At 37.9% G+C, this 18,728-nt stretch overlaps 2 protein-coding genes across 3 annotated transcripts in view; one reads left to right on the top strand and one right to left on the bottom strand.

The window, feature by feature from the left end:
• LOC125777744 (uncharacterized) overlaps nucleotides 1–18,728 on the bottom strand; it is a 380,915-nt gene that overhangs the window by 129,222 nt on the left and 232,965 nt on the right. The gene's annotated exons all lie outside the window — the stretch shown is intronic.
• On the top strand, nucleotides 6,043–13,541 carry LOC125775435 (uncharacterized). Of its 2 annotated transcripts, none has more exons than XM_049446059.1 (2): nucleotides 6,043–13,112; nucleotides 13,172–13,541. In XM_049446059.1, exon 1 carries the CDS (start codon nucleotides 9,376–9,378, stop codon nucleotides 10,351–10,353), a length of 978 nt encoding a protein of 325 aa, XP_049302016.1. In that variant the 5' UTR covers nucleotides 6,043–9,375; the 3' UTR covers nucleotides 10,354–13,112; nucleotides 13,172–13,541. Both variants share the same exon structure in this region, with proteins under 2 accessions (XP_049302016.1, XP_049302017.1).

The following is an 18,728-nucleotide window of genomic DNA, read 5'->3' as shown; positions in this document are numbered from 1 at the left end:
TCGCTTAACATAGACGGGCACAACATTACAACGCAATCCGCTGTGAAATATCTTGGTGTAACGATTGATGCGAGGCTAAACTACAAAATGCATATTGAAAAAGCATGTGAAAAAGCGGCGCGTGTAAACATGGCCTTATCAAGAATAATGGCAAACATAGGAGGGCCGAAACAGAGCAGGAGAGCTCTTCTGGCCAAGGTCAGCCAGTCAATCGTAATATATGCGGCGCCTGTATGGGGACCAGCATTAATACATAAGACATATGCTGGAGTGGCGCAATCGGTGTTCCGGTTGAGCGCCATTAGAATAGTCAGTGCATTTCGCACGGTTTCTAATGAAGCTGTCGGGGTCCTAGCAGGAATTATGCCTCCAGACATAATGGCTCTCGAACTTAAGCGAATATATGATAAAAGTAAAACCGCAGGCCGGAAACTAACAGTGGCAGAGCGTAGAGAAGAAAGACAAGCTAGCTTAAGCGAATGGCAAACACGCTGGGATACAGCAAGAAAGGGGAGATGGACATACCGCTTAATCGGTAACATACAAGCATGGATGGAACGAAAACACGGGGATCATTACTTGACGCAGTTCCTAACAGGACATGGATGCTTCAGGGAGTACTTGCATAAGTACGGTCACGAGGAGGGAGTAGCTTGCTCTTTCTTTGGTAGCAATACAGAGAACGCAGAACACATATTTTTCCACTGTCGGAAATATACAAAGGAGCGAATGATGATGGAGAAGGAAGTATCTAATCGAATAACGCCAGACAATATAGTGACACATATGTTGCACTCGAGGCATGTGTGGAACTTAATGGAGAAGATGACAGCCATGGTACTCAATGACCTGCGAAGAGCAGAACAACAAAGAAGGAGTGAAGCTAGAGCAGCGAATATCGCTCAAGTGACGTGAGCCCACAGGCTAAGCTTGCCCTGCGATGAAATGCCTAACGGCGGTCCCACAGGGTCTCGGTAAAGCTAAAGGAGACGGAGTTAGGGTTTAGTACGTAGGCGTACCGTTTCGCAAGTCCAGAACAGTAGGTAATACTGACTGTGCGTGGTCCCGAATGAGGTGCACCTATAGCGGGCGGTACGAATCGTGCATATTGCTACAGCTGAGTAGCGGTATCTATGTAAGATTCCCCCTCCGGCACAAAAAAAAAAAAAAAAAAAAAAACACCAACATGTCGCGACAAGTGTCTGTGAAAGCACGATTATGCTACTGTATTCAACTTCGTAGGCAAGCAAAAAAGAATTTTGCGATCAGTTGACGCTAGAATAACCAACACAAGCATAACGTGCACACAGTCACGTTGGACAACACTGTTTTAGAGTAACAATTAATTCACAATTAGATATTGAGCAATATCCATTGCCAACACGAGAGTAGCTATTACATACAATACGACACGGTAAACATTTTTCGAAATTAGGTTTAAAAGATGCTTATTTACAGATGGAGTTGGATGAAGATTCCAAACAAGTAATGGTAGTCAACACACCTTTAGGATTGTTCCAGTATCAACGACTTCCATATGGTATTGCCAGCGCACCCGCAATTTCTCAGCGTTATCTCGAACAACTCCTCAACGGTATAGAAGGATGTGGAAATTATTTGGATGACATTATTATAACCGCACCGTCATTACAAGAACATATAAATCGAGTAGAACAAGTAATCAAAATTCTTGAAGACAACGGTATCAAGTGCAAAAAGGAAAAATGTTTCTTTTTGAAGGAAGAAATTGAGTACTTGGGTAGAAGAGTAAGTGCTAAGGGAATCCTTCCAGACTATTCAGGCATTCAAGCAGTTAAGCAACTGAAACCACCTATGAATATAACGCAACTAGAAGCTTTTATAGGTAAAGTGAATTACTATTGCCATTTTATTCCGAATTTTTCTCAGTTAGCCGCTCCACTAAATAAGTTACGCCGCAAAAATGTACATTTCACATGGGGCTCAGAGCAGCAACAAGCTTTTAAAGCTCTTAAATTACATATAATTAATGCTACGCAGTTAGCACATTTCAATGAACAATTACCAATTACGCTAGCAACCGACGCCTCATCTTTTGGCATTGGCGCCGTGCTTTCGCACATTTATCCTGACGGAAATGAACGTCCAATAGCATTTGCATCTAAAACTATGGATAAGCATCAACTTAAATATAATCAAATAGAAAAATAAGGTTTAGCAATAGTGTTCGGAGTTAAGAAGTTCCACCAATACTTATAGGGAGAAAGTTTTTGCTAATCACAGATCATAAACCTCTCATAAATATTTTTAATCCAAGCAAGCATCTACCCCAAATGACTTCGCACCGCATTCAGCGTTGGGCCATTATACTTATGGCATATCAATTCGATATAAAGTATCGTAATACACACGCACATGGTAATGCGGATGCACTCTCTCGTTTACCTGTAAGTACCGATATTCAATTTGATATATCCGAAGCATGCTACAATGTTACACACATACAATTACCAATAAATGCCAATATTATTCGTAAGCACACAGAACGAGACGAAATACTACGTAAAGTTACTCATTTTGTTAAAGCAGGTTGGCCTACACAACTGCCGCCAGGTGATAACGAAATTAGACCGTATTTTCATCAGAGATTAGCTTCAACTCTTCACGAAAATCTTCTCTGCTTACACGCAAACGTAAAACGTATTGTTATTCCAAAATCATTACAGCAAAATATTCCAGAACTCTTACATGATGGACATTGGGGAACCGTAAGAATGAAGCAATTAGCACGACATCACGTTTGGTGGCCAAACATGGATGACGACATAGCCAAAGTGACATGTCAATGTGAAACTTGTAAAGTTGGCAATCCAGCGCCTATACGTCAATACCTTAGTTGGCCAGATGCGAAAGCGCCATGGGAACGCGTTCATATCGACTTCGCAGGCCCTATATTCGATTCTATGTGGCTTATATGCATCGACGCTTATTCTCAATTTCCATTCCTAACTCAGTTATCGTCAACTACAACAGATAATACTATACATTCTTTAAAATCAATTTTTGCCATAGAAGGTTTACCTAATGCACTAGTTAGTGATAATGGACCTCAGCTAACATCCGACGCATTTCATCAATTTTGCAAGTTAAGTGGTATTAAGCACATAACAACTGCACCGTTTCATCCAGCATCTAACGGACTCACTGAGCGTTTTGTCCAAACATTTAAAACCGCAGTTCGAAAAAATATCAACGAGGGTCTATCCATCAGATGCGCCGTAGTAAAATGTTTAGCTACTTATCGTTTTACTCCTAATTCCAATGGTAAAACACCTGCTGAACTTCTCCATGGTCGTTCAGTTCCTACTATGTTAACTCAACTTTTTGAAACACTAGCACAGTCAAAGTCTAAGATTGTAGATAAATACAAATTTCAACCTAATGAACTAGTATACGCTAGCAACTTCGCGAAAGGAGAAAAGTGGGTCAAAGGAAATATAATTCATCCGATTGGAAAAATGATGTTTTTGGTAAAGTCAAACATAGGTACCATAAGACGTCATATTAACCAACTCAAACCAAGATCAAACGCAGAAGGTAATACAAAAACAACCAGCATAATATTCCCAGATCAATGGATACCTGTACCTGAATCGACATCCACACATTCAGCACCGGTTATGTTACAAGACAAGTTAAACATACAACCAGATATATCCACACAAATACCTCATTTTAATGACTAAAACAGCGCACCATCGCAATCAGAAGAAAACGTTGCAGAAGATCAGAATTCAAGCAATCCGATTCATAGAAGCAACCGATCACGACAACAGGTTACTCGTTTCATAGCTCCTGATTTTAGAAATAAATAAATTAGTCTATAATTAAGAAGGGGGATGTGATATGAACTTAAAAATGTACAACACTGGATTTCAGTGTTAATAGTTGTCAACCCTGTCAGTTTGTAAAACTTTGTAAAACGCAACTTCCTTCTTCTGGATTGCGCTACCGTCGAGTACAGACGTGCATTTACTTATACTCGGTATTGTATAGTATTCTATTTTAATACTTATGTAATTGTAATGAATAATTAATTTGAATAATCAAATAAATACAAACACAACACAAACGAAATTTAAAATTGTGTTATATGAGAAGTGGGCGTGGTTGTAATCTGATTTCTTCTATTTTCACACCATCGGTTGGGTCCCGAGATATGGGATTTAACCTAAAAATGGGAGATGCCACACTTATCTTCTAATTTTCACAGTGGCTGCCGAAAAGCTTTCTCATACCATCTCAGGTGCTAAATTGTCTGTGATGTCTCTGGTGTATTTAGTTACTAATTTATTGCTCTTTCAGTGGTTTTTAACAGCACCGTTTTATGGAGAGTGGGCGGGCTCATTCGCTGATTTCTTCCGTTTCCATACTATTCTAATAATATTTGTGCTGAACAAATTTGGTTGTTATAGCTTTAGAAGTTTAGGAGATATGTACATTATGTTAATAACATTTTGTGGGCATGCCAGCAGCCGATTACTTCCATCTAAGAATTCGTAATATTTTTGTTACGGTTTGCACGGACGGACGGGTGGACGGACAGACAAACAAGCACCGGGATTTTAGCTTTTCTCGTCATCCTGACCATTTATATATACATAACCCTATATGTATATCTTAATCTACATACAAAATATAAAAGATTTAGTGACTGGCAGAGACTCCAATGAAAAAGAAACAACACCCTTGCTTTAAAGACCCCACAGCAAACATTATAAGGATTATGCTTTAAGGGCATGCACCTGAAATATCCTTTCTCAAAATTGGGAAGATGCCGATGCCCAGGAGTTTTATTTCCTTGTAAAAGTAAAGGCTGTCATCACCGCCGTCCAAGAAATGCGATGGATGGAAAAAGAACGGAGACGAATAGATCCGTATGATATTTATTACAGCGGATTTCGTGGTGGGAGAAAGACTTATTCGTCGAGTACTGGCATTGACTCCGGTGGATGAGCGTCTAGCCACAATCCGCATTAGAGCAACATTTTTCAACATAACGCAGCCTGATGAACAGCAGTGAAACTGTAACATATGGAGATGGCGAAAACGATTCACCAATCGCTGACGATAGAATAATGTTTCATTGCCCAACTATGATGAGGTTCGAATAATAATTACCCACCTGAAGAATAACAAAGCGGCAGTTGCCGATGGATTACCGGAAGAGCTATTCAAATATGAAGAAGAATTGACAAGGTACATCACCTTCTGTTGCGTCAAGCGAAAATATATACATATATATATTTAAACCTAAAATTAAGAATATTGAATTATAAAAATTATAAAATATTGAATTGTTAAAAAATTAAATTAAGAAAATCTTTTATAAAATACTTACTACTACTCTACTACTTACCATAATCTGTTACAATATTGAAAGAAAGTTGAAGTTGATTATACTTACCCCTTTTTAATACATATTTATATTACAACTAGTTTAAGCCGTTAGTTTTAAGATTAGGCTTAGCAATTAGATTAAGTGAAATAAAGATTTCTATTGTAATTGAACCGTATAACCCAACGCACGCCTTTTTCGTAACTCGCAATTAATAAGTCTTTTTCGCGACAGGTAAATGGGGTGATTTAAAATTGGGCATCCCTAACTATTTATCGTGTTTCAAAAACGCTTGAAACTTTTCATGGCGCCCGAGCAGGGACAAGTGCGTAATTAAAAAGTTAACACTAAAATACATTTACTAAATTTCAAACCAATTACCTGTGTTTAATTTATTTCGGATCTCGGTTTTCGGTGTTCGGCTTTCGGCGAAGGGAAAGTGGTGAACAAATATAATATAAAATATAATACCTATATATAACACTCGTGTTATGTCTTTAAACACATTAAAAAAAAAAAAAACAAAAGAGCTGAAAAAGCAAAATATAGGAGTATACAAACATCAAAGACAAAAAGTTATAAGTACTTGTATGTACATACATACATATGTATATAAAGTGAAGTGAGTGAAGTTTTATGTACAGCGGCAAATCTTAAAAAAAAAGTGAAAAAAAGAGGAAAATTAATACTAAAAATATACATACATTCGTGATAAAAGGTGTGTGCAAAAACTGTGCCACCAAATTTCAAAAAAAAAAAAAACAAAGGAATAAAAAGAAATAAAGGAAGAAGAAACCTGTGCAGTGTAGTTGCTGGAATGAAAAACATATAAATACATATTAACAAATTAAAGAGAGTACAAGTGTATAGTGAAAAAGAAACAAGCAAGAAATACTTACATACAAATACATATATTGTGTGCATAAGGAAGCGGTGGCAGTGTTAACACACACAAAAATTCCTACCAAAGCGTTTGAACAGTTTCGTGACAAAATAATAATTATTAAAGTGCCGGTCTAACGCTAATGTAAAAAAAAAACGCTAAAACCGCAATTGCCACTAAGTGTCCGTTGTGTCAAAAGTGCCGTGTCCAGTGCCGCAATAGAGGAAAACATAACGTAACGTTTTCGTCTCCAATACTGCTACATCTCCATCAACGTCTACATCACCACCAACATTGCCGCTGCGTCAACACCATCATCGCCGCTGCTACGCTGCGTCAACGCTACCAAACCGCTGCTGCCATCGTCACCGCTGCCATCAACCCACCGCTGCTGCCATCAACGCCGCTACCGTCGCGGGAATGAGCTGCCACTGCATTCTGTGCAAAAGGGAAGTGAGCGCCGGCAAACAGCCGACGCACCAGGTAACGAGTGCGGATTATAGAAAGTGGTGCAAACAAACGAAAATTCAAATAAACAACAAAGTGCACACTTTCAATTTTTAGCTCTCCCTTTCTTCACTATATTGACATTCTTACATACGTACATATACATATAACAATATATACATATATTATACAATTGAACCCCACGTATGTTTACATCTAAATGTATAAATTTGAAGTGAATCAAAGGGATTTTGGGATTTCGCGGTAGCCCTTTATTTTGAAATAAAGGTGAAAAAATTATTAATTACAAAATTAAATTATCTCGTTTTTCCCAATTTTTTTCGATCCGCGTTTGCAAGTATCGGTGTTTTTTCACAATTTTTGTCGATTTTCGGTCGGACATTTTCCGATTAAATTAATTCTTTGTGCTATTGCTCATTTTGCGCATTTATTGGTTTGGCTTTCGTATACTTGAGAATCGATATTATTTTTTTCTCGTTTTCGTAACCGATTCCAAATATATTTGTTGCCAGCTTTTATTGCTATTGGTTTGGCTTTCGTATATTTGGGAATCGACATTTCATTTTTCGTTTTCATTATCGATTCATGATATATCTGTTGCCAACCGTTATAGTCTTTTTTCGGAAATTTAATTAAAACAAGCAAAAATGAGCAAGCCAAAGCCAACTATCGCCAACCTCTCTCCAAGTAAGGAGTTGATCGACTTAAAGTCGTTAAAGCGTCAAAGGACGGTGGCGAAAAATAGTATTTTGCGAATAAAGACGGGCCTTTTAGAAAAAACTATGTCGTTAGATCCAATTGAATTGGAATGTCGGCTGGACATATTAAATTCACATAGTGAAAAGCTAATGAAATGCCAATCTAAAATTGAAGAAATTGATGAAGACGACATGGCCCGAGGGGAGTTAGAGGACATAATTGTTGAAACGAAATCAATAATTAAAAATATTTTAGCCAAAAATAGAACGTCAATTATCGAAACATCTTTTGTAGCTTCTCACAGCTCAAGGCTCCCTAAAATGAATTTGCCGAAATTCAAGGGAGAATATTCCGAATTCAAAAATTTTATGAGTTTGTTCGAGAGCTTGGTTCATAATGATCCAAATATCCCAGATATTTAACCATTTGGTAAATTGTCTATCTGGAGAGGCTTTGGGAACAGTTAAAGCGTTTCAGATGTCGGATGAAAATTACCCGAAAGCGTTGGCAAGTCTCAAAAAAGTGTATTATAATAAATGTTTGATATTCTTCAATACAATATCTAAACTTTTTGAGCTGCCAACCATCCCAAAGCCATCCGCTCCTTCATTGCGATCAATGATTGACGAAGTGCTAGCGATGTATGACTCATTGCTTTCGCTGGGCGATGAGAAACATATAACAAACGCTATTATTATACACATAGTGATGACAAAGGTCGACTCAGCTACCAGATCCAAATGGGAGGAACAGCTGGATTATGACAAGCTACCACTGTGGAAAGAATGTGAAGCCACCCTAAATCGAAGATTCCAGCAGCTATCAGCAGAAGGAGCATCAAATTCAAGGACGAAGCCCATACCAACAGGCAGTGCGAGTCATGGAAAACAACAACATATGGACAGGACCAAATCGGCGCTAGTTGCAGCAAATACGAGGCAGTCTCTTTGTCTGCAGTGCAAATCCAAGGACCACTATTTGACTGCCTGCCCCACTTTCAAGGCGCTTCCGGTGCAGCAGAGGTTCGAGTTCGTCAAATCGGTACCCTTATGCATAAATTGCTTGCGTAAGGGACATACCGTTTCCAAATGCAGAGCGGATCGATGTCGTGTGTGCAATCGATCGCATCACACACTGTTGCACCAATATCCAGTGTCTTTCCCAGCTGCACCTCATCCGCAACCATCCACCACACATGCCATGCATACTGCGAGTATGCCGGATCGGGTAATGTTGGCAACAGCAGTCATTTTAATGAGGACCAGCTGTGGAGATTACCTGCCTGCGAGAGCTTTGCTGGACTCAGGCTCCCAGGTCAACTTTTTATGACGGAGGACTTGGCACAGAAGTTGCGGATTCGACGTCAGCACAAAACATTAAGCGTAATTGGAATTGGCAATTCCAATACAAAAGTGGGGTCAAAACTAAACGCGTTTGTCAAGTCGCGGTTAAATAATTTTGAACTTTCGGCGGAGTTCTGGGTAATGCGATGCATTTCGGCAAATCATCCATACCATAACATCAATGTTAATGGCTGGAAAATTCCGCACAATATTGAATTGGCGGATCCTGAATTCCATAAATCTAAAAAAGTCCTATTGGGTGCTGAAACATTTTTCGACCTTTTAGCTGTTGGCCAAATTAAAAATGGTCCTAACCAACCAACACTTCAGAAAACCCTTTTAGGATGGATTGTATCAAACGCAAATACGTCCCAGATTACATAGCACATTATGCAAAGCTGAAGAAGACTTCACGTCAATAGATTCAGTAGTCCAAAAATGTTAGGCTCTAGAAGAATTACCTTCAGAATCGAATGACATTAGATTCACACAAGAGCAACAAGAGTGTGAAAAAATTTTCGTAAATACAACTCAAGTATTGCCTTCAGGACGGCTTCAAGTCAGAATGCCTTTTAAAGCTGACCATAAGTTACTCGGTCATTCATATGAAACGTATTGTAGTTGATGCCTCGAGTCGATCTTCAACTCAAATGGCGTTGAATGAACTTTTGACGGAAGGTCCAACCATCCAAGAAGAATTATATTCAACTCTTCTTCGTTTTCGATTACATAAGTATGCACTAACAGCGGACATTACTAAAATGTACCGTCAAATAATTATGCATGAAGAAGACAGAAATTGTCAACTTATTGTGTGGAGAGAGCATCCTTCTGAGCAAATTCAAATTTTTCGTCTTAACACCGTAACATACGGCACTGCGCCTGCTCCATTTCTCGCAACACGGTGTTTGCAAATGCTCAGTGATGCCAATACGATGAAATATCCACTCGGTTCATTGGCCATCAAAAGAGACTTTTATGTTGATGATTTATTAACAGGGTCCGAAAATTTTGAGTCTCTAGATCTTTTGAGAAGTGAGGTAATTAAAATATTAAACTCGGCAGGATTCACCTTAACGAAGTGGTTTTCGAACCACCCTAAATTTTTCGACAGTGATTGCACTGAAAAGTCATTAAGCTTCAATGACAAAAGTTCCACTAAAACGTTAGGAATCCATTGGTTGCCGAAAGAGGATTTGTTTCGATTTGTTTTAGATGACAATTTTAATGATCTGCGAGCCACTAAACGAAACATATTGTTAGTTTCTGCTCGCCTTTTTGATCCTCCACTAGTTACCAAAGCAAAAATCTTATTGCAAGAGCTTTGGATCCAAAAACTAGATTGGGATGAATTGATTTCATTGCGCCTTGACACTAGCTGGCAGAACTTTAAAGCCAACCTAATGCAGCTCTCATCGATAAGCATTCCTCGCTACGTAAACGTTGAGTCGAGTGCCATGTGCCAAATACATGGCTTCTCCGACGCCTCCGGGCGTACGGATGCTGCATATACATACGAAGCCAATCTGCTAATGGTATTAAATGCATGCTGCTTACTGCAAAGTCTAGAGTGGCTCCGCTGAAGACCAAATCTCTTCCGCGTCTCGAGCTCTCGGCAGCACATCTTCTTTCGAAATTATGGTTAAGAGTAGCGCCTATGTTGAGTCGACATTTCGAAAATATTACATTTTGGACAGACTCTGAAATCATTTTACATTGGATTAAAACACATCCATCTTCACTACAAACCTTCGTCGCAAACAGAGTGTCCGAAATCCAAGAGTTGACTGACGAAGTACATTGGCGGCATTTACCAACAAAACAAAACTCTTCGGATCAAGTGTCTCGGGGTTGTAACGTGGACAAATTGAATAATTCAATATGTTTTCGCAGTCCACAGGTCCTAGAAGACCCTGCATTATGGCCAATTAATAACCAGCTCTCACCAGAAGACGAAGTATTAGAGAAAAAGAAAACTGCATTTACATTAATTTCGACTGCTGAGAAAAATTCAATATTGGACCTCATTGAAAAATTCTCTTCTCATAAAAAATTGCTTCGTGTGATCGCATATATATTACGATGGATCAGGCGACCACCAAAATCCTCCAGGGGACAAGATCTGACTTCAGAAGAGCTAAACTTGAGTTTTCTAAAAATTGCACAGGTGGTCCAACATTCAGAATTTTCTGATGTTATTCAAAAATTGCATAAAGGTACTACGCTACCCGCAAACTTGCAAAAACTCAACCCATTTTTGCATGAGTACTCTGATATGTCGCTGTCATTCAAATTAATCCGAGTAGGAGGTCGCCTATTAAATGCACCTCTCCCATACGATGCCAAATTTCCGCTTTTATTAAATAAAGGTTCGCACTTCGTTATAACGTATTTACGATTCCTGCATATTCGAAATCACCACGCTGGGGCTAAAGCGTTGGTTGCGCTTCTTCGAGAACGCATATGGCTAATTAATGCCCGAGAAGCTTGCAGTAGAACCGTAAGAAACTGTATACATTGTTTTCATTACAAGCCGAAGTTGCAAAACCAAATAATGGGAAATTTGCCAGTCGAAAGACTTCGAGCACTACGACCCTTTCTTATATGTGGCGTAGATTTTTGTGGTTCGATATACACAACGTTAAAAATACGCGGTCGACCACCCGTTTGCTTTACTTCCAAAGCAGTACATTTATAATTAGTTTCGGAGCTATCTTCTAATTCATTTATTCTCACCCTAAAAAGGTTCATTGGTCGCCGAGGAATGCCGACGAAGAGATTCAGCGACAACGCCACCAATTTCGTCGGCGCCGACCGCTAGCTGTGCGAATTGAAGGAGGCGTTTCTAGCAATGGGTCCAGACCTGAAGAGATTCGCAGCAGACGAAGGGTGCAGCTTCATCTTTATACCACCACGGGCGCCGCACTTCGGCGGATTATGGGAAGCCGCGATGAAGTCCGCCAAACACCACATCGTTCGAGTAACCGGCAACGCGCTACTCAGAGCAGAGGAGTTAGCAACAGTGTTGGCCGAAGTGGAGGCCATCCTCAACTCTCGCCCCCTAGTACCTCTGAGCCAAGATCCCAACGACGGCGAGGCGTTCACACCAGCGCATCTTCTAATAGGATGCTCCCTGCGGGCATTACCCCCAGAGAAGGTGCCAGTGGACCCAGTTCATTGTTGCGAGAGATGGCAACTTGTTTGCTGTCTCAAGAAACAGTTCTGGCGACAGTGGTCCCAAGTATACCTGACGGGCCTTCAGGAGCGCAACAAGCGGCTGCACCCCAAACGCAATATGCAGCTAAACGACCTCGTTCTCATCCACGAGCACAACGTGCCGCCGCAACAGTGGGTACTAGGGCGCGTCGTCGCAACCGTCGAAGGGCAAGAGCGCAAGGTGCGAGTCGCAGACATAGCAACCAAGACGGGCACAATTAGGCGTCCCATACAGAAACTGGGCGTGCTTCCACTGGATATTGAAGGAATCTGATCCTGTCAAGGTGGCCGGTGTTGCGTCAAGCGACAATATATATATATTTAAACCTAAAATTAAGAATATTGAATTATAAAAATTATAAAATATTGAATTGTTAAAAAATTAAATTAAGAAAATCTATTATAAAATACTTACTACTACTCTACTACTTACCATAATCTGTTACAATATTGAAAGAAAGTTGAAGATGATTATACTTACCCCTTTTAATACATATTTATATTACAACTAGCTTAAGCCGTTAGTTTTAAGATTTAGGCTTAGCAATTAGATTAAGTGAAATATAGATTTCTATTGTAATTGAACCGTATAACCCAACGCACGCCTTTTTCGTAACTCGCAATTAATAAGTCTTTTTCGCGACAGGTGATTGGGGTGATTTAAAATTGCGCATCCCTAACTATTTATCGTGTTTCAAAAGCGCTTGAAACTTTTCACCTTCTATGCATGATATGGTCTGATGGAAGCCTGTCCGATAATTTGAACCTAAGTGTGCTCTGCACAAAAAGGAAGATCGCACACACAGGACAACTACCGTGGGATAAGCCTCCCATATATACATACATACAAGGTTATATCGAACGAGTTATATCGTCACATCAACCCCCACCAAAACCCAGAAGACACTAATAAAACAATAACAACAAATCATTAAATTTATTTTCTTATTGTACTTTATTATTTTTATTGACTCATCAAATTTAAAACATTGCAACAATTGTAATTGATACTTACTTCCTGTTTACCAAATTTTATACAATACAGGATCATTATTATTCTTAGGAGAGAATTGAATTGTAGAAATATTCGATATAATTCGGACATTATGCCTCTAAGCGATAAAAGGTTAGTAAAAAATTGTGGGTTTAAAATGTACTTAACATCTAGACATTTTGTGTTTTTAGCTTCATGCAAAATTTCCGCCTCAATAAGCATGAATTTTTATATGGTCGCTGAAAGGACCACATCAATTCCAGAAATTGTAAAACTGTCAACAACCTTGAAGTTTCTCGCACAGGGCGGGTATCAACACTCGGTCGGCCAAGATAGGCATTCAGGGCTAGCCCAACAATCGGTTTCCCGATGCATCTTGGAAGTCTGCGGTGCCATCGAGAAAACTCTGTGCCCAAAGCATATCATGTTTCCCTTGACCATTGAGGAAAAAATTGAAGCAAATAGAACCTATTACTTGACGTCCGGAATTCCAAGCGTAATTGAAGTGATTGATGGGACGCACATCCAGTTGATACGACCATCATGTAATGAACACTTATTTTTTAATCGTAAACTTAATCACAGCATAAATGCAATGGTGGTAAGAACATTCATAAATACAATAATATACACGTACATATATTGATTCCAGTGCAATGACCTAAAACTTTTTTTAGATATGTGATCAAAAAATGCAGATAAGGGCAGTAAATGGTAAATTTGGAGGCGCGTCGCATGACTCCCACGTATGGAACCTCTCAGGAGAACGTGAAAGTTTGAGGGCGAACTACGAAAATGGAAATAGAAGCGAACGAATCCTTGGTGAGTATATAACGGGTGATTTTTTTGAGGTTAGGATTTTCATGCATTAGTATTTGACAGATCACGTGGGATTTCAGACATGGTGTCAAAGAGAAAGATGCTCAGTATGCTTTGACATTTCATCATGAATAGACTTACTAACGAGCAACGCTTGCAAATCATTGAATTTTATTACCAAAATCAGTGTTCGGTTCGAAATGTGTTTATCGACAAATTTTGTTCAGCGATGAGGCTCATTTCTGGTTGAATGGCTAAAAATGCACTGTTTGGTGTGGTTTGTACGCTGGTGGAATCATTGGACCGTATTTTTTCAAAGATGCTGTTGGACGCAACGTTACGGTGAATGGCGATCGCTATCGTTCGATGCTAACAAACTTTTTGTTGCCAAAAATGGAAGAACTGAACTTGGTTGACATGTGGTTTCAACAAGATGGCGCTACATGCCACACAGCTCGCGATTCTATGGCCATTTTGAGGGAAAACTTCGGACAACAATTCATCTCAAGAAATGGACCCGTAAGTTGGCCACCAAGATCATGCGATTTAACGCCTTTAGACTATTTTTTGTGGGGCTACGTCAAGTCTAAAGTCTACAGAAATAAGCCAGCAACTATTCCAGCTTTTGAAGACAACATTTCCGAAGAAATTCGGGCTATTCCGGCCGAAATGCTCGAAAAAGTTGCCCAAAATTGGACTTTCCGAATGGACCACCTAAGACGCAGCCGCGGTCAACATTTAAATGAAATTATCTTCAAAAAGTAAATGTCATGAACCAATCTAACGTTTCAAATAAAGAACCGATGAGATTTTGCAAATTTTATGCGTTTTTATTTTAAAAAAAGTTATCAAGCTCTTAAAAAATCACCCTTTATAACTGTAATAATAACTTATGGCGGCTAAATCGCCATAAGATAAAATTGTTATATATTATTACATTAAATTGATGTTTTAAAAAAAATTATCAACATCTCTCAGCAACACTATGTATATGATTTTGTTATTATTATTATAGGAGACTCCGGATATCCTCTTGAACCTTGGCTGCTAACACCATATAGGAATGCGCCAGAACGTTCTGATGAACTCTATTTCAACCAACAGTTTACAAAAGGCCGATCACTAATTGAACGCGTGTTTGGTGTATTGAAAGGGAGATTTCGATGCATGTTATCTGCAAGAGAGCTACATTACGCGCCTGAAAAAGTCGTTAAAATTTTGAACGTATGCTGCGCTCTACACAATATATGCCTTTTGTACCAGGTAGAAGTACCAATTGATATTACACTGAGCCAGAAGAATTTTCCACCACTAATATAGATTTACCTAATAGTGGTAATTTTATTACTATTGCTAAAAACATTAGGCACGATATTAAAACAAATACGATAAATGCTCCTAACTCAACTTAATTAAAACGAACTATTTGCAAATTAATAAATCCAGTCTTTTATTTCATTGTAATAAGGAAAATTAAATTTATATAATTACAGATTAAATTTGTTTCTACTTCTCGCAGTTATACATTTATTTAATTCACATTTTCCAGTTTCTCAATTATTGTTCATCAATTTTTTGTTTATATAGAAATTTTTCCTTTTCAAAGGTTAGTCTCCGTTTTTCTAATTTATTTCTTGTTTTCAATATTTTAAAAATGTTTTTTATATTAAAATTTATATCGTTTAACACTTTAATCGAGTTATTGTGGAATATAATTTGGTTTTCGACTTGTTGTTCAAGCAGAGTCTGCTGCTTTTTGCGCGGTGGGTACGTCACATTTGAACATTGTGGTAGTTAATTTTCTGGTGTATTAAGAGGAGTCTGCTGTTTTTTGTGAGGTGTACATTAAAGGGCTGCATGAATACGCAAAAAACAAACTTTGAGTCACTGTCCAAAAATTTCAACTTGCACTTACTCACACAACGTAAAAATGAATTCTCATGTTTGGGTGAAATAAGGACCGAGTCTCATTAGTGAGAAGAACAACGAGTTCGCTCAACTCATAGCACTCTCACAAGTAACGATCCACTCTCTGTAGAATTGGTCTACCAAAGCATTTCATTCTGTTGGTGTGAATTAATTCTGTGCAAGAAGGATGTTGGATGAGTGAATGATGTTCGTGTGAATTAACAACTGTTAACTCGAGTTATTCTAGTTGTACGACTAGAAAGAAGTATGTAAATACGCATAGATAATTACATACGAATATGGATAAAAAAAATGTTTCCAATATTCAATTTTATTGCAATTTTTTATAAAGTTTATTTAGGGATTAATAGATTTAACAAAATATTATGAAAAATATAAATATTTTAGAACTAAAACCTGTCCTTTGGAACAATTGAAAAAAAAAACTCTTTTTAAATCTATTCAACCTTGCCAAAAATTTCCCAAACCTTGCTTTTCCCAGCTTCAGTAACCACTGTATATTTCCCTTTCACTATATTATCCTTAATTTCATTAAGCTGCTGCCTTAGTACAGGCGTCGACTGGGTTGACGATGCAGATTCATCTAATGTTACCTATTTTTGTAAAACAGAGACACAGGTGTAAATTGTATTACAACATGGCAAATATTAGCAAACAATTGCACTGAATTTCGCGGTCAATTACTTACATCCATTATTTTTGATGAAAAATATGAAATATTAAAATAAAAATCTGCCAAAACTATTTTACCCCCTTTTATCTCCGTATACACAAAACAAATGACGAATTTAAATATTTAATAAACTGTCTCGGTTAAGCGTCTACGGCCAGTACAATGCAGGCAAACATGTTGTGGGGAAAACCCTTCCGTTTATCTTCTCTATTTGCTTGCTTAGCTGAACACTATGGGTGCACACTGTTCTGTTAAAAGAATTAGAGAAACAATGAATTCACATAACAGTAAGTGACGATCACACACTATTCCACTACTAAGCGAACGCTAACGCTTTGCATTCATTGCTGGTTGATGATATGAGTGTGAGTTGGGTTTGTTTATGAGATAAATGAGCTGAGTCTACCTGCTAGCGATAAACAACAACTCACAATGTCTTCTCTGTATCTGCATTCACATAATTCCAACTCAGCGTCGGCGCTCAACTCGAGTTATGAGATGAATTCATAAATTCTCTGTTGCATTCATAGCGTGAATTAATTCTTGCAACCCTTTAGTGTGCATGCCACTTTGGAACATTGTGGTAGTTCACTGTTTTGTGTATTTGGTTCGGTAGGGTCTGCATTTACCTCCGACATGCTGCTTGTAGCTGCACCGAATGACAAGGTACCACTCATTCCATTTATTGATTCCTCTATTGACAATAACTCACTCACTTGATGCTTTAACTGTGATAAGGGTATGAAAAGTGAGGGACCACCTCCAGTTCCAGAAATATTATTTTAGTTTCGTCGCATTTTTGCCTTTAAGTGAATCTTATAGTCTGCCCAAACCTTTAATTGATTACATTTAATCACATTTATAATTTATCTGAGCAATTATTGGAATTACCTTTTTCCACCCCGCAATGTCGCGCAATGGTGGCCCAGCTGCGTTTAAATGGGAGACTAAATTTTTCCATAAATTATTGGAGGTACTTTTGGCGTCTGTTGTTTTTAGTGATCCTTTCGATAAATCGGGGTGCGCCTTCATGAAATCCATGAGAATTTCAAATTGCTTTGGTTGAGTTTGTTGTTTTATTTTCGGTTCTTCCCTGTAAATTTGTGCAAAATAGTTCATATGCACGGCGCGTTCGGGTTGAAACTTAACTAAAACTGCTAACAAAATAATATCTTTGTTAATAATTAAATCCTTGGACCACATAAGGGGCCGCCTGTTCAAAAATACGAAGGAATATTGGACGGAGAACAAATATCAAGAGCATATTGGTATAAGGCTACAAGGAAAATAAGTGGAAATACTCGACAACCGTTGGAGAAAGGACCTAAATCCCTCATGCGTAGAATTCTCATAGGGGCTCTGTAAGTAAATGAGTGAGTTATTGAATTACGAAAAAAAAAATTTTTTTTTAAGAAAAGTTTCCATATGTACATACATATATTGCGAAAATAGATGAAATTAAAAACAAAAATTAAATAAAAATATATTAATTCAAAAGAAAAATTTTTCATCCATTTATTTATAAGCACTTGGAAAGATCATTAAAAAATATAATCTTTACAACTTAAAAGAAAATGTAACGTACATTGTCAAAATAAATAAAATTAAAAAGGAAGAAGTGGAAAAGTTAAATAAAAAATGAATTACATATATGTATATATTAAAAAAAAAAACGAATTAAATTATTTTTGTGTAGGCATTATTTGATTCCAAATTCCTATCATCAAATCAATCAAATTTTCTTATGTAAATAAAACTAGTTATTATTTTTGATGGGTAGTAAATCTAGATATTTTCCATATCCTAAAAGTTTTAAGATTTATAAGTCAAGAAGCCTACCCGTTATATCCGAGGACATTACATTAAATTTTAATATACTTTCAAATACAGAAGTTCCAAGTATATCAGGGACTCAAACGACAACTAATAGTAACAACATGAATAATATCGACATTTTTAACTCACTTAGAATTCCAGATGCAATCAAGGATCTACCCAAATTTGATGGTAATCCAAGATTGCTCCACGAATTCATTAGTAATGTGAAATAAATACTTCTTCACATTAGGGGAGCAGATAACACTCCTCATGGACTAATCCTCTTGAGGGCCATAAGAAATAAAATAGATGATCAAGCCAACGAAGTCTTAAACATGAATGGCGCATCTCTCAATTGGGATGAGATCAGAGGAAACTTGATATCGCATTATTCAGATAAAAGCACAGAAACATCCCTAATTAGAGATTTTCATTGTTTAAAATAATACGGCAAACCGATTGAAAAATATTACAGCTAAATAATGGAAATCTAATAATTTATCTATCCA

Source organism: Bactrocera dorsalis, chromosome 1, assembly GCF_023373825.1.
Source record: "Bactrocera dorsalis isolate Fly_Bdor chromosome 1, ASM2337382v1, whole genome shotgun sequence".
NCBI lineage: Eukaryota > Metazoa > Arthropoda > Insecta > Diptera > Tephritidae > Bactrocera > Bactrocera dorsalis.
This window is presented reverse-complemented; position numbering and strand designations above follow the sequence as displayed.